Raw genomic sequence first — 25,867 nt, forward strand, 5'->3', positions numbered from 1 at the left:
AAATACTCTTTCTATTCTTCTTCTCTTTATACTTCCTATATGTATTCTTCCGCCCCCCCCCCCAATTTTCATTTTTATTCCCTGGAGAACATCCTCTTGACGCTTTATTGACTCCCTTCCAACACTCATACAGATAGTCCTCGATATATGAATACAATTGAGATTGGAATCTTGGTTGTTGAGCGAAATGGTCATTAAGCAAAATGCAACATGATTGTTTGCTCAATGACCTCAGTACCTGCACTCCTGGTGATAGTCATTAAGCAGTTTCCCAGATTGTTAAATGAATGGTGCAAAAGAGCTGCCTGCTAAAGTATTTCAGTTCTGCATGGAGCTGAAATCCTCCCAGCAGCCATCCCTTTTGGTTTTAAAGATTCCTGCAGACCACCAAAGATTGTCAGTTCTCTTCCGTGCAGGGAAGGAAGTCTTTGTGAGGCTGCCACTATCTTTAGGATTCATAATCTTTAGGATTTCAGCTCCATTTCTGCAGCCTGCTGAAAGATTTCCCCTCTCCTCCATGCACATGAAGATTTCAGCTCTGTTCCTGCAGGCCGAAGGATTTCAGTTCTTCTTTGTCTCCTCTGCTTGCAGCCTTTCCTTGTCAGCTTTCCAACTGATTTTCTGGGAAAGCTGGCAGAGAAGATAGCAAATGATGATCACAGGATTGCAGGTCATTTGCAAACTGGCTGCCAAGTGCCCAGAATGCATTCACGTGACTTCAGGGGTGATGTGCTATGGTATTTTATGACAGTCAGTAATGCTTTGTGGGCCATAAAACACCCTTTCCAAGGCTGTCATAATTTTTAATGTCATTAAACGAGGGCTTGTAAGTTGAGGTCTATCTGTACATTTTTGTACTGGGTTAGATTGGTTTGTTTTTCCTAGTTAATCAGGGTGGGGTTTTATGGTACTGCAGAAAATGAATTCTCAGTTCTGAAATAAAGTTTCTGAGCATTGTGAGACTTTTTTCTCCATCATTGGTACTGCTTTTTTTCCTATAATTCTCAGCAACTCTCATATTTCATTATCTCTTAGAAAAAGTTATACAACCTGGTGTTCACAGTGTTGTGGCTGATACAGGATTAAGAGCACCCTCAGTTTATATCATTTATTATTCTTAGCTTTGGAAGAAGTCTGATTATGCTAAAGTTTAGTGCCAAGAGCTGGCTGCAGTTCAAAAGAAACACCCATACTTGATCATCATTGACCAGTCACTTTTTAAATTAGGTAGCATTAATTACATTTTCAGCTGCACTAACAGTCCTTTAGAAGTGAATGTTTGTTCCTGGAACTGTAGATTTAGTGTCTGAGTGCACATTTAATTTTAAACAGTTGATGGTAGCATCAGGGAATAGATCTATAATTTTTTATTCACTAACCTGAATAAAAAGACAGAATAGACAGAAACCAGAGAGAAGGCTTATAAAAAATCAATAGGATAAAAGCTGTTATGGCAGTTTAAGCTGTTTTACTTCGGATAGAAGGAATAAGAAATAAAGTTAGAATAGTGTCAAAAGTTTAATTAATATCATTTGGTCAAGTTCTGTTCTTGCTAATTATAAAAGCAGTGCCATTTCTTCTTTGTTTTTCATTTCCTGAGTAATAAAGAGCTTGATCTCCTGATTGAGAGTGTCTTATCCTAATTTTTTGATGCCTAAGATGGCATTTTGTAGTTGTCTCATTTCATCTTTCATTGTTAGTTCAGTACTCTGGTCATCACTAAGTTGGAAGGCTCCAGGAACTGAAGGAAATATGGAAATCAGCAGAAGAACAATCAGTAAAGATTCTTACCAAGTTATGTCAGCAAATCTGGAGATTGACATAGTGGCCAGTAGGTTTGAAGAGGTCAATCTGCATTCCAGCGCTAAAAACAAAAGGAGACTTAACAGAGTGTGCAAACTATATTCTTAATTTCATATCTAACATAGAATACAACCTTACATAGAAGAAGAGAAGCAAGTTGTTGAAGGTGGTTTTAGAAAAATGAGTCTGATATACATGGATAATTGAGAAAGCTAAAGAATAGGAAAAGGAAGTCAGTATATGCTTCACTGATTATAGAAAGGCCTTCAATTATGTTGATCATCTTTGGAATGTGCTCAGAAAAATGGGAATTCAGAATATCTCATTGTCCTCATGAAAAACTTATGTGCACGTCATGAAAACACAGTACAGTGAAATAGACTGGCTCCAGGTTGGCAAAGGATTGTGACAAGGTTGTATACTGTCCCCTTATTTATTAAACCTATATGCTGAATATATATTAAAGGAAGCTGGTTTGAAAGAAATGAGTATGATTTTAATATTGGAAGTAGAAACATCAATAAAACATATTATGCTAATGATGCTATCCTTAGCAATCAAAAATTTGAAGGATCTACTAGCTCTAGCAATCAAAGTTAAGGAGCAAACTGAGGAAACAGGAGTAAAATTAAATATAAAGATGACCAAACTATTGACACCAGGTCAAACAACCAGCCTTAGAAATGGCAATGAAGATACTGAACTGGTAGATAGCTTCTGCCTTTTAAGAACAAACATCAACAATAAGAATAAGCAGTCAAGAAATATACTACAGGCTAACACTCAGTACAGCAGCCATAAAGGCTTTGGAAAAGATATTCAGATGCCATAACTACAAAGATCAGAATCGTGTAAGTTATGGTGTTCCCTGTGACACTCAAGAAGCAGGAAAGAAGAGTATTGATGCCTTTGCATGTTCCTTTTGGAGAAGACTTCTTAGAATACTATGGACAGCCAAAAAACTAACCAATGGATTGTTGAACAAATCAACCCAGAGTTTTTACCTAAGGCACAAAATTAATCGGGATCAAATTATACTATTTTGGACACATTATATGAAGACCCAGATCTCTGGAAAAAGCCCTAAGTGCTGGAAGAGGCAGAAGGAAAGAAAAGAAGAGGATGAACAGCAGCAAGATGAATGGACCCAGTTAGAGTGGTGATGGGTACAGTGTTGGAAAACATGAAAGACCAGGTTAAGGCAGATCATCATGGAGTAAATCTTATCTATGTGGCTGCTAGAAGTTGGACTCAACGGCAGTGGCAATGAGTGCGAGAGGAATAATAAACTGAAACTTCATCCAGATAAAGGGGAGGTGTTTCAAGTTAGTGTAAAAAAGATCAGGGAATAAACATTTAAGTATTATATCATTATATTTGTTTGTTTATTTAGTTCATTCTATGGATTTTTATTTATTCTTAGCCATCTAGAATCAAATACATGGTTCCAAAGGTGCTCAATCACTTCTAAATCTTCTTAACCCTAAAGTCTTTCATTATGCTTGGCTATATTCCTTGTTGTCCTTTCCCTCTAGGGTGGAAGGAGGCAGAGTGTGGGCAATATTATCAAGTTTGTTAACATTTTAAACTCAGTAGTTCTGCAACATTTAGGAATCAACCTTACATTACTTCATGTAGCTTAATACAGCAGTTATGTTTTGTACCAATTATATGTTGGAGGTATCTTTAGGGATAGTCCTATGTAGAATACATTGCAGTAAACCAGTAGCATTGTTGTCTGTGCATTTAAAGCATGCATTATTAGTGAGGCTGGCCATTTGATCAAAATATGTCTTTAAGGGTTAGGCCCCAGAGTAATAATACTGGAAAAATTGAGAAAATATGGTACTGCATTCCCTAAATACATTTGTATAGAAATCTTCTGCTGTTAAATAATATATTGTAATTCAAATAAACACACAAAAGGTAATTCAGTTATGATAAGCATGGATAGTGCCTTTCATATTATGTTGATTTGTAATAATTTTATTTTTTTCTATTTTGTAAACCATATTCGTGTTGGGTTTTTTTAGGGAGCAGCTATTTTTATTTTTCTTTTACAATATTAGGTAACTGCATTAACATAATTACTAAAAAGAACAAAGAACAAAGAGAGAAAATGCAAAAAATCTATCATGTAAATAAAAAGTCAGATACTATACATGTGAAAATGTATCATATATAAGAAATACACCAGATTATGATCCATTGCTATTAATGTAAATCATAAAATACAACCAAACTTTTGGTTGTGGTTCCAGCTTTTGAAATCTCATTACTTTAATTTTATGTGTGATTTTTTTCCTAATGTAGCAATTGAAAATATTTTACTAATGCACCATATTTTTGTTATTATATTGTGTCATCTAATGATGTTCTGTGGGCTGTATATTCTTTTTTAGAAACTGGAACATACCTTGGTAAAATTTTCCCTTAAATTCTAAAACAGATGTTATTGCTTTAATTGTACTGTGTATCTGTGCTTTTTATCTGTACAAACTGTGTCCTGTGTATATTGTATTCTGTATATACTGTAGTTGGGCAACTACAGGTAGTTCTCAACTTACAACTACCTGTTTAGTGACCATTCATAGTTAAAACAGCACTGGAAAAAGTGAGTTATGTCCTTTTTTCACATGACCAATACAACATCCCCATCATCACATGATCAAAATTGCATGTATGGCAACTGACATGTATTCAGGGGCTGCCACAAAGAAGAGGGAGTCAAGCTGTTTTCCAAAGTACCTGAAGGCAGGACAAGAAGCAACGGATGGAAACTAGTCAAGGAGAGAAGCAACCTAGAACTAAGGAGAAATTTCTTGACAGTTAGAACAATTAACCAGTGGAACAATCTGCCTCCAGAAGTTGTGAATGCTCCAACACTGGATGTCTGAAATGGTATAGGGTTTCCTGCCTGAGCAAGGGGTTGGAGTAGAAGACCTCCAAGGTTCCTTCCAACTTTATCATCACCACCATCGTTGTTATTATTATTATTGTTGTTGTTGTTATTGTTGTTGACAGTTGTACTGTCCCAGGGTCATGTGATCACCATTTGTAAACTTCCCAGCCAGTTACCCAACAAGCAAAGTCCATGTGGGAAAATAGATTTGCTTAATGACCACATGAGTCACTTAACAACTGCAATGATTTCTTTAACAAATGTGGCAAAAGGGTTGTAAAATGAGGCACAACTCACATAACAATTGCCATACTTAGCAACAGAAATCTTGGGCTCGGTTATAGTTGTAAGTCAAGAACTACCTCTTAAATAGCAGGTTCTTTGGCACAGGAATGAAGACGAGGTAACTGAGTACAGGGAAACTCATAGTTTATTTCGTGCAGAATCTGTACTGGCAAATGGCTGCAACTAGCCACAATATATAGTGTAGCCCCCTAGGCGGCAGCCAATAGGTTTGAAGCAACCATTGCTGCCTAGGGATAGCCAGTTATAGCACTGGACACTTGTAGTCTGGGTTGCTGGAGAGCCGTTAGCTGCCCTCCCTCCAACCCCACTTCATAAGACAGGGGTCCGGATGCTTTGTTAATTTGACCAGGAACCCACAGATTCCCATGACCATAGTTCCTGTCCCAAACCCAATTGCCCATGTGCAGCCCCCTCAGGGGTTTTGGTCAAGAGGCTTCTGCTGCCACTCTATCTGGATGCAACCTGTCCAGTTTAGTGATCAATCGACTGGGTAAGCGTGTTGCTTGAGGGCTTTATTTAGTGTGCATTTATAGTCAGCGCAAATGCGAATTTCCCTGTTGGCTTTAAGTGGAGTGACTATAGGAGTTTCCCACTCCCCACCATCAACAGGCTGTAACACGCCCTGTTCTATAAGCTTATTGATTTCTGAATCAATTTTATGTTTTAAGGCCAAGGGGACCCTGCGAGGCTTAATCCTGATTGGAACTACGTTGGGATCTAGCTTAAATGAGATAGGCGGGCCTGTGTATGTTCCTAGGGCTGAATAAAAAACATCTGCATAGTCCTCACATACTGATGCGAGGTTTGCAGTTTGTGTCCGGTTTATGCTAGTAATCTGAATACCTAAGGCATCAAACCAATCGAGTCCAATGAGACTCGTTCTCTGGCCCCCTACTACAATGACAAAAAACCTCTTAAATTTTACCATCAAAGTGGCTTCTCTCTTAACTTTAACTTGAGCATTTTGAAAGTCAGTTAGGATTATATCTGAGGGCCTTAGTTTGGGCCAAATATTACTGCACCTACACATGAAGTTAAAAGTGTCTTAAGAAATAATTGAGACTGCAGAGCCAGAGTCCAATTCCATCTTACATGGAACTCCTTGTAGCTCTACCAAGAGCCTGAGTTTAGGTTTGAGGGGGTGTCGAGCCCCAGTGTGGCACACGCTTCTACGGCTTCTGAAAACCCCCATACTAACTGGACCCTGGGCCCCAGTACCTCTACTAGTCGGTTCTTCCGATTGGTGTTTGGGTGGCCTGTCTCTCTGGCGGGCTCTGCAAACCACTACGATGTGGCTTGTCCTTCCGCAAGCTCTGCATGTGGCTGATCGAAATCTGCAATCGGCGTGAAAATGGTTGCCGCTGCACCCTTACATCTAGGTAAGAGAACTGCTTTGTAAATGTTCTCTTGCTGCTGGCTGTTGCCGTGTCGTGCGTTTGGTTGCTTTTGGAGTCTGTTGATTTCGGGCTCTTCTTCCTCCTCAGAAGATTCATTGGTGCATTTGGCGTCCTCAAGGTTGACCGTTTCTTCAAACTTTGTCATTTTGGCGGGCTGTACTGTTCGAACTGTGCCCCCGGTGGCTTCGTCAGCCATCACTTCGTCTTGTGCTTCAGAAAACGTTAAGTTTGGTCTGGCAAAGAGTCTCTGCTGAAGCGTTCGGTCCCGTAGGCCGCAGACGAGCCGGTCTTGTAGTCGCTCTTCTAAATTTGAAAATTTGCAAAGGCGTGCGGCCTGCCTCAGGCCCGCTATGAATTCAGAAGCTGATTCACCGGGTTGCTGCACTCTCTGGTCAAACCTGAACCGCCAAGCCATTTCAGACATCTTGGGCTGGAAATGTCCAGTTAGCTTCTTTTTGAAGTCTGCAAAGGAGACTGCTTCAATCGGTGTCGGCTCGAAAAGGTTCTCGGCCAAGCCAAAGGTTTCTGGGCCGCACACGCAGAGTAGTGTTGCGGCCTTCAGTCCTTCTTCTGCAATCTGATTTGCCCTGAGGTAGTTCTCTACCTGGGACAAATATGATGGCCATTCCTCCAGGTGCTTCACGTCGAATTCTCAAAGTTTCCCGACCTTCGGCATACTTCCTTTGCTGGTTCCTGTGTTTCCTTCTGAATCCTGCTTCCAGGCTCAGGGAATGAGTCCACTGAGCACGAGGTCGCTAGCGTAGCTTGCTAGCTGACTTTGAGAGGGGGGGGGGAAATGCCTTTTCCCTCCGGCGTGTGCTGCCTTCCCCTCGTAGACTTCAACTCTTTTCAGTGAAGCAGGATCCCATCCTCATCACCAGTGTTAAATAGCGGGTTCTTTGGCGCAGGAATGAAGACGAGGTAACTGAGTACAGGGAAACTCATAGTTTATTTCATGCAGAATCTGTACTGGCAAATGGCTGCAACTAGCCGCAATATATAGTCTAGCCCTCTAGGCGGCAGCCAATAGGTTTGAAGCAACCATTGCCACCTAGGGATAGCCAATTATAGTGCTAGACACTTGTAGTCTGGGTTGCTGGAGAGCCGTTAGCTGCTCCAGCAACCCAAGTGGTATTACTAATGAGCCCAGTACATAACACTACCTTCATTTACTTGTCACCTGTGGAAACATGCTTTCTTCCCTCACCGCATGGTATCTGTAGCTTTTCTTTAACTGGAAGTAGATTGCTGATTGTCAGTGACTGAGAAAAAGACTTTGCAGCGCTCAGCATGGTAACTTTAAATATCAGTTTCCTCTCACCATAAAGTAAAGAAAGAGTCAATATGTTGAGTCTCCTGCTCATGAGCCCCAGCGGCTTTGCTCTTGAAGGGAGCCTTGATGTTTACCTGCTGAATATTCTCACATGATAGTGTTTTAGGACTACAATGAAGTGCAAGTGGTTACAATTTTAGGAATATATTTTATTGTTGTGGTTTCTAGAGTTAGGTGATTGGCAACATCTAACCCAGTGGAAATCCCAGACAGACTAATAGCACAGAATATTACGTAAACGACAATGCTTTTTGCACGCTAGAATTTTTGTGATGTATTCATCATAAAAAAAACAATTCTACTTTGTATAATGTTGCCCTTCGTGATTTGTTGCCTCAGCTTATTTTGTAAAGCCACTTCTGCAGGAGTGGCACAGAAGTACCGCTGGTCTTGATGCTGATCACTATCAGATAGAGTTTCTGAGCATTGGCATTCAGTTCCAGCCATTCAAATGTATAGAACTACTTCTTAGCTTGTAATCCTTCTCTAAAAATATGAATCTTCCATAGAACGAATTGCTTTTCATTACTGAACTGATTGAGAGCCAGTTTGGTGTAGTGATTAAGGCAACAGGCAAGGGACTGGGAGACCATGAGTTCTAATCCTGCCTTAGGGACAAGACAGGGTGGGTGTCTTTGGGCGATTCTCAGCCACAGGAAGGAAAAAACTGCAGGAATTACTCTCTAGGCAGTATCTGAGAACTGGAAACAATTGAATGGAAGAAAAAACAACAACACTGAACTGAATGACACAAATATTCTACAGGCATCACATGAGAAAGATACTGATCTTTCAAAGCCCTCCCTTTTGGTTCCTTACAGATACTCCCCCACTCCTTTTGGCTTCCTTTTGGAAGAAACCAATTTAGTTAACTGTTTTATACTCTGCAGAATCCAGTAATTTAATTGAATTAGTTTTTCTGCTTGCATCCTTTATTTTCTAAAAGCTTTATAAAATTACCTATGTACTACAGAATATAAAAACAAAAGGAAAGAAATACAATACTTTTATCCAGTGCAGCATAAAAAGCTATTAAACACATGCCAAACCACCACAACAAAATGAATACAACATATAATACAATCACAAAGGTTTTGTTTTTTTGAGGCTGTGGGCTTAGCATGTTCAAGATAAGGGTTAATATCTTGGAACTGGCACCAAGAAGGCTCTAGTTCAAGTTCATTGTATTCAAGTTCATAGTTAGCTAAATTGGATAGTTTGGGGCCAGTTAAATATTGCTTAGCCCTACCTATCTTACAGGTTGTTTGCTATGAGGAATCTCTGGAAGAAGAAGGTTATTTATACTGCTTTGAATTCTGGAGGGAAAGTGGGATATAAATCTAATGGAAAATTTTTTAAAAAAAATGTACTGTAAAATTAGACTTGTACAAAAAACTTTTGTAGCATAGCTCGTAAACTAAGCATTCAAATTCAAATAATTTCCCCCAGAAAACATAAGACGTATTCATTCATATATATACTCTGTGTGTGTGTGTGTGTGTGTGTATCCACACACTGTATACTGTATATACTTTTACCATATCTTAATTCTGAAGATTGTTTTCTTTGTCTTTTCTGGAAGAGAATTATCCCCCAGGTTTTTGATTGTGTAGTTCAACAGCCAGAAGTGAAATGTGCAACTTAAAAAAAAACAGCTAAATATTTGTTTCATATCATGTAAGCGCCCATGACGTTCTGTGGCAGATGTTACACTAAGTTCTACACTATCTATACATACAGTATAGTCAGGTGCAACTAAGTTCGCTCCCCTTTTTTTGTTTGACTTTGGAATGTGTGCCTGGTGAAGCCTCGGAAGATACTATGTAGTGTAGCCATTTAATGGTGCGGAGCTTGTAAGGTAAGTGCTAATGTATTGTTGGCAATTGATGGGACGGGTCTGAAAGAGTGCCAAAAGAGTTTGAATGGGTGATGTTTTCTGTTGCTACTGCTGTTGCCATTCAAATTCTCCTGGGAGATCTCAGAGGGGATGCAGTGGGGATAATTTGGTGCTTCAGTTTTTAATGAGCAATTGAGCTATATTCAGGAAATTGAGGATGAAGCTGAGTTCTTTGCTTAAATAGCCAATCTTGTTAGCCTGAGATTTCCTCACCCACCTTTTACTGTATACTCCACTAAATTAAAGAGGGGTCAACTTGGTTTTTTTCTTAATACTGAGTTCTCAACATTTAAGAAATACATTTGTCCTTTTTGCTTGTATAACAGTTTCAAAATATTTAATTTGCACGTTGGATCCTCGATGTATTCCATGTTGGGAATCAAGTTGAATATACTGTTATAGGGTGTTTTTGCTTTTGCATCCAATGCTCAAGATACAAATTTGGAATCTTTGGAATCAAGCTAGAAATAGCACATGTTCATTTCTGATTCAGCTTATGTTTAAATGTGTTGGATTGAGGTAAATGAAATTGATGAGAAGTTAGGAATGGATTTTCTTTTCATAGAATTTTGCTTTGCAACTGAACCACAGTTTCTCTTTACCACTGGTTTTTGGATAATAGAGGTTGGTTTTAATATGCTTCTATGCAAAGAGTGAAAAATTTAAATTTGTGAATTTTGAAGTATCAATGGAAGTTAATAGAGCTTAAAGGATTGACCATGATGGCTATCTCACAGTATCAGTAACTACTGATAACAGTTACAGTATATTTGGTATGACCTAAATTCTTAGCTGAAAATACTAGTTTCACTTCTTTCCCAATATTTGTCTGCAGTGATACAACTACAGTATTGGGTGTTCCTTTTACAATTTTTCTGGCAAAGTTCATCATCTGCTACACATTTTTAAAACTGAACTGTATCTGCAAAACAAATAGTCTAGTGCATTCTCTGCATTTAGTAATGCCTAAATAGTCCTGATGAAGTTTTCCCATTATTTCCTGTCACATCTGAGCTGGAGTAGCAACTCTATCATCACACAGATTTTGTATAATGCAAAGAAAAGATTTCATGTGGTAGGCATGTTGTGTGTATACGATGATCAAGCATTTTCTATACAGTTCAATACTGTCTGTAGGGCTGGGTCAGAAGCCATAATGCAAAACTCATGGCACTCTTTTAACTGCCTTTTGTGACACCTCAATTTGAGTGCTGCTTTTCCTTCATGATTCCTAATTAACAGCTTTCAGAAGCTGCTCTCATGATTTCAGAATGTGGTAATCCATGCCAGATCAGTTGCTGATAAAACAAGAATTACTACAAAAGTTCTTTATTGTGACAATTGGCCCAGAAGACTACAGTGATAGATGCTGCTGACAGGTTCTTCCTGGCAGTACATAAGTTATCAGAGTCTGGAGTGGGCACTACTGAATCGTTCATATCTGGGAGCACATTTCTGCAGGAAAGACATGAGTTTTGAGCTTTCATTCTTTCTCACCATGAGATGAGGAAAAAAAATCCCCATAGTAGCTGAAATCTCTTCTACATGCTTCTGGGGTAATCTGCTACAGCATTAATTTATCTTTTAACAATTCTTCCATCTTTTGAATATGTCTATTTATTTTCCCACTTTAGGAACGGTTGATGCTTTCAATTTTGCCCAGACATGTAGCGGATGAAATGCTGAAGGATATGAAGAAAGATGCAAGCCAAAAAGAAATGCAACAGTTCAATACCATGTATATGTACCGCCATGAAAATGTCAGGTAACGAATGTGGCTCTTTTAAGGAGGGAGTTCTGTAGATGGCTTCTGGTACTGACAAGGCCATCTCCTGGATCAGTACACAATAACTAAAGAGAAAATATAATCTAATGCCAAGCCATTATTTGAAGTAAATCTTTATGGGCACAATGAGCGTCTCCCCAGGAAAAAGTAATTATGTAATTCAACTACGTAATTCACAAAGCACAATTCAAGCAAAATAACTTTCCAAATTCATCACAGCATAACACGCAGCTCAGAAGCAGATGGACTAATATAATTATTGTGTTTAGTGTTGAAATAAAACAACAGAGCAAAAGTAGGGAATTGTTTTCTTCTTGTCACTCTATGTAAACTGGTTTGCGTTTCTCCAGCACCTGAACCTGTATCGTTGAAATCCTAACAGCCAAACATGGGGTCTGCAGTGGTGATAGGAGTTTAAGTATGGGAATGGAATGATGCGACACTGGGAAGCCTCCTGTTCCCAACTCTCCCCTTACACGTTTCCTAAAAGCTGAACAAAAATAGTTAGGTCATTTCACTGGGTTATTAAGATAGCAGCCTTTTGTGGCCCTCCACACAGTTGGGAGTCAGTTGCAGCCCCTAATATCTTAAACACTCTACACTTCTGAAATAGAAGAAGCTAGTAAACATCAATGCAGAGTAGAATTAAAGCAGAAAATCAAGGACTGATGACACTGAGACTGGATTTCAGATGAGAGAGACTAATAAATCAAATGCTACAACAGCCACCATGAATTGTTTTTGCTACAGCTAATCTAACTGATGACCTCTCACCTGTTTTGGCTCTCATGTCTTTCATTCTACAGCATCCTTTTTGCTGACATCGTAGGTTTTACGCAGCTGTCATCCTCATGCAGTGCCCAAGAATTGGTGAAACTTTTGAACGAACTCTTTGCTCGATTTGATAAACTAGCAGCTGTGAGTTTCTTAATCAATCTTGATTATTTGCTTGACATATAATTCTGGAAATCCTTTACATCTTTGGAGCAAGTTGGGGGTTGGACTAGATGACCTCCAAGGTCCCTTCCAACATTATTATTATTATTATTATTATTATTATTATTATTATTATTATTATTATTATTATTATTATTATGTTATATGTAATTCGACCCAAACTACTCTTCTTATTTGTAATTATGACTGTGTGCAGTTTGAAGCATATTAAAAATGGAGAAGAAGCAGAGAAATACAGTTCTGATATACATGCAGCAATAAAAAGGGAGAAGATTTACCGGAGATGAGGTTAAGCTTTCCTGTCCTTCTGCTTTTCTTCCTCCATTTTTAAAGTGCCATTCTATGTTTTTTAAAAAATTCTGGCTGAAATTAGATATTTAAAAATAAGGAATACCAGCAAGAACCACATTCAAATATAAAACATTTTTTGAGATTATACTCAAAGTTCTGAATAAATAAACATATCTTACTGCAGTATATTCAACTTCCAAACAAGATTCTGTGCACAGCTGATGTCATACCTAAATGTATTCAAATATCAGAATAAGATAGATTTAGTACTTTTTAATTATAAGGTTTCTGTAGCATTGCTTGAGATATTTGATTTGAGTACATACATTTGTTTTTTCAGCTATCTTCCATATAGGACTATGGAAGCTGTAGTGAAATTGCATCTGGAGGGCAATGTTTGCAAAAGGATGATAAAAAATCTCATTAATAGAACTAAAGACAATATAGGGGAATGAAGCTGCTATAAACGTGATTATGCCAGCTATTTAAAGTACAGGTGGTTCTTGACTTAGGATCACAATAGAACCCAGAATTTATGTTGCTGAGAAATGTGTTAAGTGAGTTTTTCCCCATTTTACGACTTTTCATGCCGCATTTGTTAACTGAATCACTGCAGTTATTAAGTTAGTAACACAGTTGTTAAGTGAATCTGACTTCTCCATTGACTTTGCTTGTCAGAAGGTTGCAAAAGAGGATACCATGACTCTGGGACACTGCAACCATCATAAATATGATCCAGTTGTCAAGCATCCAATGTAAACCACGTGACCATGGGGATGCTGCAATGGTCATAAGTGTGAAAAATGGTCATAAGTCACATTTTTCAGTGCCATTGTAACTTCAAACGGTCATTAAATGAACTGTTGTATTGGACTACCTGTACTTGTGTTTATGGAGGTTACTATAATGAGCACTGGAATAAGAATTATTTCAGAAATTACTTTAGATCTATTTCACATTACTTTAATTTTTTATTCGAGTCATGATAACTATTTTGTATTAGCAGCCAGATTTGTTTTGGAGATGTTTGCTTGTCAAATTAATTAAATAATTTTGCAAGGTATTATTGCTATCACCTATAATTAATTATTTTATTATCTTGAGAAACTTCTTAGATTAAATATGCTAAAGAGTAAACAAACTGAAAACTACTTTAGCATATATTATAGTGTTATTTAATTAAATAGTGATAATTAATTAATTATGAGATTTCATTTCAGAAAATGTAAGAAACAAAGCCTCCAAATTATTTTATCACAAATGTGGAGCCATCTTATCCAATTTGGATTTTGCCAAAATTATTCTCCTATTTACTAGAAGTGAATGTTTCAGCAATATGTAAATTATTGTAGGTTAACTTGTAAAAGAATTACAAAGGGTGATTCTGAGTAAAAATTTTATTATCAAATCAATCTATCTTCATGAAATGTTATAGAGATTTCAGATGACAGCATGTTACATATGTAATTCCCCCTGTATCTTCCCACTGTTGTTTTTTGTACAATGTTAAAAAATGTTTAGGAAGTAAATATAGTATATTAAGATTTTGGGGACTGTTTTGAGAACTATGAAGGTGGAAGCACATTCCGGAAGATGTTTGAGTATTTACTTTTGCCAGAAAGTAAAAGCTGCTTAACTCCTGTTGGCAACTTCTTAAATCAGATATTTTCTTGGGATCATGCTGCCACAAGAGGGCATAATGATGTGATCCAGGAAAAACACACAAATGCTGTAAGGAATTGTCAGAAAGAATTATCTGAGCACTCAGTTTTTTAATCTTGCTATATGATTTAATTTTAAATTCCCTGACCATTCATGTTATATGCTCTGAATATATTCTAATGTATCTGAAAATTTCTTGTGCTATCATACTCAGAACCTGAGATAGTGCTTGAGCCATGAAGAATAGAATGGATTTTTATTTGTAATAACTTCAAAAGTACAGCATACTTCTGGAGGCAGATTAAAGTATTGTTTGCCTTTTTCTTCTTCTTTTGCATTAAGGTTCTGAAAAGGAATCACATGTAATTGGAGTCATATATTATCAGCTAGGGTTGTTAGCGTGGTACACCATAATTGGAAAGGATTGTGGGTTAGAGGATGAACGAGGCAGGGAAGCCATGGCAGCCTTTTCCATGATTCAACAATAGGTTTAAAAGAAATATGCAGGTTTCTGACACCTGAAAATCCTAAACATTTACTTTGTTGTTGTTGTTTTTTAAATGGCATTCTTGCAGAGACACCATCAACTGCGTATCAAGATTCTGGGTGACTGCTACTACTGTATCTGTGGATTGCCAGACTATCGTGAGGACCATGCTGTTTGCTCAATCATGATGGGTCTTGCTATGGTGGAAGCTATTTCGTAAGCATTCACACTTCACAAATTTACATGCTGTTTTTGGTTTGGGTTGTTGTCTTTTCTTATTATTCATGTTTTTCTCTTTTCCCACATGAAAACCTCGTGGTTTATCAAGTTGCCCAGGAATATTTTTTGTGAACTATATTGTTTTATAAGAATGTTATTGAATTACAGATATGAGGGCCATATTTGCCCTAGATAACTTGTTAAAGTCATAGAGTTGCAGGAAAGAGATGGGTGACAAATAAATTTAATAAATACATAAATAAGCCTTACTGCAAGATTCTCCATTTGCTTACAGAACTTTTTCCCTTCTCTCTGTTGTCCTACCATAATTAAAGACAGTAATATTTATTATATCATTATTTCCTGACTACATGTATATATCCTTCTATATATTTCACCCAAAAGTTAACTATGTAGAAATCTTCCCCTCAGTGTGGCTGCTTCTAAACTATAAATTTTCATCTTAGCTTATCTTTTCCAGCTGGAGATTCAGAAAAAAATGTCTCCTGGTCTTTTTCCCACTCATTAAGATAACTAAACAATATTTTTCCAGCTAATTTTGTCTCTTCTGTAAAACAAAATTCCATTCTTAGAAAAGTCTTAGGAATGGAAAATGTTGGCCTTGAAAATACGTATTTATGGAAAATTACAGGAATAGCAACACTGAAATTAGTTTTGCAACTCCATTATAGAAACAAGTTATAGAAATAAAAGAGAAGAGGAAAGCAGAGCTGGATTATTAGGCAATCTTTGGAATCTGGCACAAGTTCAGATTTCATAAGAATAAACAAAACTATGTTCTCTCAGTGCTCTAAACCAGGATGGTTGACAGTGATAGAGCTTATCACTTTTTGTTGCCCCTAGTTTTTCCAGCTCTACCTAAATGGCCAAGGATTCACAGGGGACCCTTGCGCTGTAATGAAATAGCTCTATTACTGAGTTATAGCTTTGTTCCCCTGGTGCTAACTAAAAAGTCATATCTTGCATCTAGAATTAATTTTTACTAGTTTGCCTATTCCTCTATTCAAATCCTCTTCAAAACCTAAATTTGTTCATGATGGCTGAGATTTAGGGGCCCTGTGGTCTACCCACATCTGGAGATTACTGTATTGGGGAAGTTTGTGCTCCCTTAATGGAACCTAAACAATTATAACAACCTCATATTACTTGTTTATTTTCTTTTCCTTCCTGCCACCCTTAGCAGCAATAAAAGCAGCCATAGCAAAGCTTTCCAAGTACAGGAAATAACCATTCTTTTGAGATAAATATTGCTTGTTATTAATTTATTCCTCTAAAGCTATGTAAGAGAGAAGACCAAAACAGATGTCGACATGCGTGTGGGGGTGCACAGTGGTGCTGTCCTTGGTGGAGTCCTAGGGCAGAAACGTTGGCAGTATGATGTATGGTCCACAGATGTAACTGTAGCTAACAAGATGGAAGCAGGCGGCATCCCTGGGTAAGTGCCTTCCTAGGGACTGTTTCCCCCCCCCCAGGACTATTGTTATAAATGTATTACAAAGAATCATACAGTTCTAATTTGTGTTTAGAAGGCAAGTTAATACTGCAAACTTTAAAAATTCAAAACCAGATCTTCTGTTGAAAATACTATACTGATTTAAGGCAATATTTATTTTTAACTAGCAGCTAGACTCACTGTTCTGCAGTAAAAACAAGGTACCTGTTCTTAGGATATGCTTTAGGATCACTTAGAAATGTATAAACACATATTATGCATTGCATTACATTGCATTTATATGCTATCTATTCTTGGAGTTTCAAACAACCTGGTAAAAACAACCCTCTGAAAAATAGTAAATGAACCCCTTATAAAAGCAAAATTGACAAAACCAATAAAAATAAGCAGAAAATGTACAAGGTCATGTTTCCACCAAATTCCAGCCTTTGCTCACAACATGTCTTCATCTTATCCTCGGAGGAACTCCCTTCTGAAAACTAGGAGAGAAGGAGCAGATGGGACCTCTGTGGGGTAGAGAATGCCAAAGTGGAGGCAATGATTCAAAATGCCTGCTTCCAGAGTCCTTTCTGATTACAGTCTTGAATATATAATACCTTGAAGGAGTTGATCCTATTCAATCTAACTGGATTTAGGAGATTGCCTATGCCCTTTCGGCAAAGGTTCTTTTTTGGTTTTTTGCTTTAATATTACAGAGATTAAGATCCATACATGCATTCATTTATGCTGTTTAAAATGGGGAGAAAGTGAGTTATAAACTAACCTTAATTATACTCATACTGCATGCACGTTCCCTACTGACAATAAATATTCTACAGTTCAGTTTAGTCCCATATGCACCGATAAGCCACAAGCACAACCAAAGCCCAGCTCTAAAATAACAACATAAACAAAATATAAAACAAACATAAAAATCAAAACCAGATAAAACTTAACAAAAACAAAATTAAGAAACAAGTTAATGGAGTTCATGAACTTAACTAGAATATTTCCTGGAACAACTCACTTTTTAACATCTTTCTGAAAGCCATTAAGGAAGGGGTTGGTCTGATCTTGGTTAGGAAACTATTCCAAAGCGCCAGTACAACAAGTGAAAAGCAACACCACCTACCTTTGGTTTCCTTCACATTCCAGTAGTGCAGATAGTGAGGAGTTTCTAGTTTGTGAAACTGTGGGTTAGGACGCTGAGCTTGTCGATCAGAAGATCGGCAGTTTGGTGGGTCGAATCCCGAGTGCCACATAACAGAGTGAGCGCTTGTTACTCGTCCCAGCTTCTGCCAACCTAGCAGTTCGAAAGCATGTGAAAATGCAAGTAGAAAAATAGGGACCACTACGGTGGGAAGGTAACAGCGTTCCGTGCGCCTTTGGCGTCTAGTCATGCCGGCCACATGACCACGGAGATGTCCTCGGACAAGTGCTGGCTCTTCGGCTTTGAAACGGAGATGAGCACCAGCCCCTAGAGTCGGAAACGACTAGCACACATGTGCGGGGGAACCTTTACCTTTACCTTAATATTTATGTCCACTTGGGCAAAATCCAGTTGTCGCTTATTTTGAAAATGGTGTCCTAAAACATGGGAAAGATAGTACTTGATAATATATTATTGTGGGTTTTGGGGAAAGGAATGATGGACTGAAGTTGCCTCTGCGAAAGCTGAACTGATAACTGTAGCAAAGACTAAAGAACTGGTGAGTAGACAGGTTCCTTGGAACTTCTCCGGATAAAGTGATGATCGAAGATTGCCCATATTTGCTCTGGATGGCTGCTCCCTGCCAGGAGACCACAGGTCAGCAGTCTCCCACCAGCGTGAATGTCAGGAATAGCCATCTTGCTTGAAATCATTGTCAAGCACCTTTTAAAGAATCCTAAGTTTGCTAATTTTACTTTCTAATCACTTTCAGAAATTGCTTATTTACTTATTAACTACTGTTAAGCTTAGAGACCTTCAGAATGTCAAGTTTGAAAATACTGGGTGAATTTTTCTTCAATCCTTAATGAAAAAAAATAAAAGCTTAAGAATTTAAAGAATTTAAGTAAATTTAAGCTAAGATTTCGATCTTACAAAGTTATAAATGGATTAAAGGTGCAGATAAATTTGGAATATAGAAAGTTTTATTATAATATTTTTGGAATGAATTATAAAGAACAAACAGCTTCTTGTGGGAAATAGATCTGATTTGGTTATTGCAAGATGTAACAATGATAGGTAATTTTATTATTAAAAATTGGATACTAAAGAGGCCAAGACACTGGGCTGAGAGGAAAAAAAAATACAAGCTCACATTCTGTGTTAGTTAACTGGACCTACAAAATAATGCAAAATCTTGTAACCATTGAAAATGTTAAAGGAGAATTTTGAAGAATGGAGCCAGAAATTAGCGGCTATAGTATCAACAATGTCAGTCATGATGTTTGACTCTTTTTTTGAAAAGATGTTACTGAAGAAATGATAGAAGTGGAACAAATTTATCTGACAAAATAGAGATGGTACTGAAGTGGATTTACAAATGGCAGGCTAAAAAAATAACTTGGAAAAGGATGTCTCACTAAATATACAAAAAAAAAACCCCACCCTGTTAATGCTTTAAAAATCAAAACAGAAATATAAATGAAAACCAAGAAAGTCACCTGGATAATTTTTTTCTTATGAGATTTATAAAAGAGATTTATTAAAAACCTGAAAAACTCTGTGTGATGGGAAAATGTAATGAAATGTGTGGATGATTCACACATTACATGAGGGGAAGACATACTGCCTAGGAAACAGTCAGAGAAGAGAGGCAGGAACTTCATGGTCAGAAAAAATAGACTTATGAAACCCACCTTAATGGATGAAGCAGTTAAAAGTGACAGTGGAAAGTTTGTACTTTCATACATGGAGGATTCTGTTAATGTAGCTTTACAGTAAAGTAGAATTAGTTCATCTTGTCATGTTTTCCTGTCTGGTTTACCTAGAAGGACTGATAGATAAAGAAGAAGTGAAGAGAAATCAAATCCTATGAAAATATTTGAGTCAACTAAATATTGAGACTATTAGAAGTAAAAGGAAAGAATATATAGTTGTATACTTGATCAAGGTTAAAAACAAGATATGTTGTTACTACTGGCAGCCTTTTAGGGACTTCCTGCTGACACCAAAATTGGAAATATTGTGTTTTATGGACTCCTCTATAGATATGTGATAGGATAATGGATGAATAGATAATTGTGTGTAACTCTGGAGGTGATGAAATTTGTTACTTGTGATGAAATTTGGAAGCAATTTCTTTACGTATTTCTTTTCTCTTTATTATATTCTTACTTTTCCCCTTTTTCCTTGCACTTTTACTTTTTCTTTAAGTTTACTAGTATAGGTAAAATAAATAAAATAAATAAAAATTTATCAGGGATGTTATACTGAAAAATACTTTCTGTTTATTTCAGGACAGTGATATATTCTATTTGTGTAAATTCTGAAAGTCCTTAAAGTTCTGGTCTTTTTCTTTAACAGCTCTCACATTTTCTCCTTTATTAAGGCTGACTGCATTTTCTGTGATCCTTTTAGACGTGTGCACATTTCTCAGAGCACCATGAACTGCTTAAAAGGTGAATTTGAGGTGGAACCAGGAGATGGTGGGTCACGGTGTGAATACCTAAAGGAAAAGGGGATCACCACCTACCTCATACTAGTGCCGAAGAAGCCACTCAAGAATGGGATCAATGGGGTGGTGAGTATTCCTTTCACTAGGTCCTTTGAAAAGAATGGAATTATATATCAGCTTTGTTAGGATCAGAGAAAGGGGAAGAACGTGTTCTCATCTATCTTTTTCCTTTCAGCTTCTTTATTGTGATACTAGGTCAGATTGATGCTTGATTTTATTTCAGATTGATTACCTTGATACTACTGCTGTTATTAGCTATTCTAAGCATTTGTATGTTTTTCTTTCTAAAACAAAAATTATTTTGACTGGGACTTCTCTGCATTTAGAGAAGGAAATTGTGACAAGAGGTGTAATGCCTAGTCCTATACCCATTGTTCTCTTTCTTTTTCTGTTTCATGTTACAGAAGTTATCTGTCTCATCCTCTCATGGGAACTCGCCTCAATTGATCAACACCAAAGAATGCAATGGGAGCATTAATACAACCTGCACAACTCCAGATGAGGCAGAAGAATCGGATACTAGGGTAAAGGGGCAGAATGGATAGAGAAAGATAAATATATGCTTCATTGAAACGTGTTCCAAGAGAAACTGCTTACGTGTAAAATATAAAAACCATGTACATTTGCATATATGCATAGATTGGAGTTTTTTGTGGGTAGAAAAAGAATCGTTGCTAAAGTCCTTCTAGAGTAATGTACATTTTAAAATGCTTTTGAGAAATAAAATCTTTAAAATGGAATCAATAACCAGTTGACCTTAACCAGGGAATAAAACTAACAGGAAGCGTAAGAGCAGTAAATCCAGCATTAGGCAATTAAAAAAAACTTTTTACATGGGTGCAGGTTGTGAGGGAGGGAGGAGAAACTAAAGACTTTGAATATCAGGTTAGTGTTGTAGCAAAGTTCCAAATATGAGAGATTTCTGTGTAAAGAAGCCCTCTAATAAGTACTTGCCTATCTTTAGGCCTCTGATGAGGATTGCTATAAAGTTCAGTCAGGCTTGTTGATTTGTGCCTTCTGTTACACTTCTGCTAGGGCAGGGGTCTCCAACCTTGGGAACTTTAAGACTTGTGGACTTCAACTCCCAGAATTCTGGGAGATGAAGTCCACAAGTCTTAAAGTTCCCAAGGTTGGAGACTCCTGCGTTAGGGAATAGTAAAAAACTATTTGCATGCAGAGAATGTGCTTTACAGGTGAGTTATATCAACAGCGGTTTGCCTTAAGCACCATGGAATTAGTTCCCTGTGTTCTTAAAATAAGTGTAATCCAGTGTACAACTGCTACACACTCCAGTCTATACTTGCTAAGTGATCAAGCAAGTATATACTAAGCACTAAGTTTGCTTAGTGTATACTTGAAGCCTTAATATACGTTGCATACTATTTCCCTGCAATTTCAGATATTATACAGTTGATACTTTAACTTACTTGTTTGAACTTGTCCTAGTGTTGTTTCCTTTTGGGTAATATTAACATTAAGATGACTCTGGGTCAACTGCCGTATGTTAAGGATGTATATGATTTTATTCAGTATATTTCCAGGATTGGAATCTATCAAGTAATAGAACTGTGGATTAGAGGGCTTAGATTGGCTAAAGGGGTTAGCTTATATAATTGGCAGTAGAAATCTATTTTTGATTTGCTGCAGTATTGCTGATGTGTATTGCTTGCTAACCTTTAATTAGTCTTTGGGACAAAGAAGATGACTCTGCAATTATATGGTAAAAGTTTTAAAAATATTTTATTTGTAATATGATTTCCAGTCCCCTTCCCTTTTCTTTATTGCTGTAATTTTTGATTTTGTAGTGGAGTTGATATTGATGGGGATTCTCAGTCATGCTGCTCATGATTGCCCTAAAGATGCTGTTCGAAAGACAACTGTTGCCTTTTGAACAGCAGCTTTGAATGGAGTTACAGGTAGTCCCCGAGGTGTGAGCCTAATAGAGCCTGCCCATTAGGCTCGTAATTGTCAAATGAATCAGACTCAATACTACAACATTTTAAAATCAAACTCATTAATTGAATCAAATGGGTCATTAAATGAACGAAGATTTGATTTACTATTTCCTCCAATGGCTGCCTGAAATGAGAGACTTTTTCCGCCGCTGCTGCAGGCTGTTTCCAGCTGCAAATCAGCTGTTTCCGGTTTCAGTAACCACAGTACTGTATTTAATATTTTTCATATTTATTTATTTATTAGTTTAATACACTTTTTTAAACTTGAGTGACACCTCCTTCAAAATCAGAAAACATTGCAAAGATGTTTTCTTTGCACACTGCACAGAAAAAAAGGGTGCGTGTAGTGTGTATGTATAAAATTGCAACATGGTTTCATGACAAAGTGACACATAAGGGAGAATATGTCAAATTAAGCATTCAGGAGAAGTATATGCTCCTGCTACAACTGCAATAAAAGTAATAGTAAGACAGGTAAAAAATAGCAACGAGGGCAAGTGAGCGGCATTCAAGTGTCCAAATCTGAGCAGAAAGTTCAGAAATGCAAGCAATATTTCCAACTGTTAATTTCAGCTATTTCAACATAACACATTAGACAATTCTTTTTTGTAGATCTTTTACCTATGTCGCTGGTGTGTCATCCACGTGTGGCAACATGACTATCATTCCCTTCTTTGTTCCTTGTTTTTTTTAAAGAGTTATTTTAATTTAAAAATTAAATGGGAAATTGTATGTTTAAATTGTATGGTAAATAGGTGTTTTTTTTAAAAAAAAAGTGGTCAAAAACAGTGATGAAGTTAAGCTGGGCAGGAAGAGATCCTCTTTGGGGAGAGGTGCGAGTGGAGAAGCAGGTGAGATAGCAGAGAACCAACTATCAGCCCACTTGGTATAAAAGACTCACCTTGAACTGCAAGATGGGTGACAAATAAATTTAACAAATAAATAAAATTTGTGCTTTTTTTTTTTTTAAAAAAACAAGATCTTGTTTAATTAAATTTCAGGAGAAAGTAAAACACAACTTTTTGTTTGCCTTCTTTTCTGTCTAGGTAGCGCATCCGTCCTTTCCCAACCCTCGAAGGCGTCTTCGCTTACGTGACTTGGCCGAGAGAGTGGTGGATGCCTCAGAAAACGAACAGGAGCTCAATAAGTTGCTTAATGAGGCCTTGCTGGAGAGGGAATCTGTGCAGGCGTAGGTCTCTTTCCCTTCCACCTTGGAGCTAATTGTGTGCTTTTTGCTCCATTCCAATGTTTTTTTTTCTCTTCCTCTACCAGTTTGAATATTGCACTTACTCTCAGCAAATATCCACAGCTGTTTTGGTTTCAGATTTTCACCTTGATTCAGGTCCTTGTCTTACTTTGGTTGCTATTTTTTATTGTGGGAAACAATATTTTGGGGACTTACTGTATTTACTTTCTACTTTTCCTCTATCTTACATTTCAAGCTACAAATTTTCTTTATTTATGTTTGTGTGTTTATCATACACTGGGCTAATTCATTTAGTTGAAAAAAATATTTCCATCAACTGGTCTCAGTCTCTGCAATATAACTTAAAAAAAAGAGCTTTGCACACAGCATTTAATAGAATGTGCCATTATTTTAGTCCTCATATACACTTGTATAAAACTGAAGAACAAGCCATCCTCAGCATAGCCAGCTGACTTTGCAATCATGATTTAAGCTGATAAGGTGGTTTTTCAAAATAAAATCAAGACAAATAACATTCTAGGAGGATTTTAAAGAATTTCTTAGGGACATACCAAGCCTCACAAGAAGGAACAGGGATCTGGCACGGCTGCTTTCTTCCTGAGGCCTCAAAGACATAATGCCAGAACTGAGATAGATGGGCCATTCTCATCTGGAATGAGGCAGCTTTTTATTTGCTAAGATCCGTGCCAGATCAGAACAAAGACCCTTCTAATCCAGCATTGTCCTAAGGCTAAGTAAAATTCCCTTGGAAGTCCACAAGCAGAATGTTTCCTCCCAGTGGTAGGCAATTAAAGGTGATTTTGTTGAAGTCTCAGTAACATTGGACTACCATTTTACTAGTATTCTAAAAATCCCATATGTCCCAGATGAGGATCCTAACAATCTGACATGTTCTAAATATCTGACAGGCTAAAAGGCAGGTCCACCTATCGCCTATCCATGCGTTTCATTGATCCTGAGATGGAGACACGTTACTCTGTGGAAAAAGAGAAGCAGAGCGGGGCTGCCTTCAGCTGTTCATGTGTGGTCCTGTTCTTTACTGCTATGGTGGAGATCTTCATTGATCCACGGTTAGTACAGCTAGATCTGTGACGCTGTGCCCTTTTCAAACAGGGTTGTTAGAATACAGGTAGTCCTTGACTTACGATCACAATTGGGACTGGAATATTCATTAATGTGAGGCATTGAGTCACTACACCCAATTTTACAATCTTTTTTGCTGTGGTTGATTTGGCTTGTCAGAAAGTGGTTGGGAAGGTTGCAAATGGTGATCACGTAATCCTGGGATGCTGCAACCATTGTAAATGTGAGCCAGTTGCCAAGTAAATAAATAAATAAACCTTTATTGTCAAAGTACAATATGTGTACATTGAGATTAGCTGAGCCTTCCCCCCCGTGCTCTCTCCCCACAACACACAGTGACAACAAACCCTCCATCCTACCACACCATGTGAACCAACTACACAAGTGCCCAGATCATGATCATATGACTGTGAGGATCATATCTTTTAGCACTGATGTAACTTCGAACAGTTGCTAAATGAATGATTGTAAGTTGAGGACTACCTGTAGTGCTAAGGATGAAATTAAACATTTCATTACCAGATGGGACAGGTAATGTGGCTAATGTGGTGATGCAGTGCCTGGAGGCTGATAAGTTCTGAATGGGGAGAAATAGGTTCTGAATGAAAACCCCCAAGTCAGAGTAAGTTTGGGTTTATAGCCTATTTTTTCCAGGGATATTCAGGCCCTGACTCTGAATGGAGTTGTACTCTCCAGCTCAGAGGTCTGAAATTTAGGAAATTCCAAGACTGACAGCTTCTGCTTAAAGAGTAGGTAGTAACTGGGACTAGGAGAATTTTTCTTCATCTTATGTACTCATTACAAACAATATTGCCCCCAAAGCCCTGGTCACAGTCACTCATACCGTCATCACCTCCCACTATTAATATAAAATTCTATACATGGAAGCTATAGCTGGTACAGAATGTGCCTGTCACCCCTCTAGGGTAAACAGACGAAGAAACCTATATAATATAGGCTTAAAGCTACTTTTATTAGAACAGTTAACAGAATCTTGCAAGTCTGAATGTGTTTCCCTCCTCCATCCCTTCATGTGAATTTTATTAAGTTTGTTTCTTGAAATGGGCTTAAGCCATATTTCTCTGATCATTGGCTTGTGAATGGATATTGCCACTGTCCTTCAAGGCCATTCCCTATTCCTTCTACAATATCACCCAAAGCAATGATCTCTCCTTTGGGAGCTAAATCAAGATGTTTGTAATTACCTTTAGTTATAGTTCCAGACCTGTTTAACTGAAGAACCCCCTTTTATTATATCTGTGGTTCCATATGGTTCCAGACCTGGTTAACTGAAAAAACCCCTTTTCTTTCATCTGCCCCTTAAACTAGATGAAATAGGACCAACTTCCTCCAGATCCTATGGGACTGTTACTTGGAAATTGGCATTTTAGTACCTGTCTGCCCCCATTCTTTTGAACTCCTTCTGGCAAGAATTTGGTCAGCTTCATGCCTCCTGGGCTTTAGGAC

At 37.6% G+C, this 25,867-nt stretch overlaps 1 protein-coding gene across 4 annotated transcripts in view; it reads left to right on the forward strand.

Moving 5' to 3' along the window:
- Positions 1 to 25,867, forward strand: part of ADCY3 (adenylate cyclase 3) — a 90,352-nt gene that overhangs the window by 37,701 nt on the left and 26,784 nt on the right. For all 4 annotated transcript variants that reach the window (XM_083348425.1, XM_083348424.1, XM_083348423.1 and 1 more), the window contains 8 exons: positions 11,273 to 11,403; positions 12,231 to 12,342; positions 14,910 to 15,037; positions 16,338 to 16,496; positions 20,059 to 20,221; positions 20,560 to 20,679; positions 23,157 to 23,299; positions 24,226 to 24,387. In XM_083348425.1, the coding sequence (XP_083204551.1) occupies positions 11,273 to 11,403; positions 12,231 to 12,342; positions 14,910 to 15,037; positions 16,338 to 16,496; positions 20,059 to 20,221; positions 20,560 to 20,679; positions 23,157 to 23,299; positions 24,226 to 24,387 (1,118 nt within the window). The remainder of the gene's footprint in view (positions 1 to 11,272; positions 11,404 to 12,230; positions 12,343 to 14,909; positions 15,038 to 16,337; positions 16,497 to 20,058; positions 20,222 to 20,559; positions 20,680 to 23,156; positions 23,300 to 24,225; positions 24,388 to 25,867) is intronic.

This window comes from Vipera ursinii (genome assembly GCF_947247035.1).
Source record: "Vipera ursinii genome assembly, chromosome: 1".
NCBI classification, from domain to species: Eukaryota; Metazoa; Chordata; class Lepidosauria; order Squamata; family Viperidae; genus Vipera; species Vipera ursinii.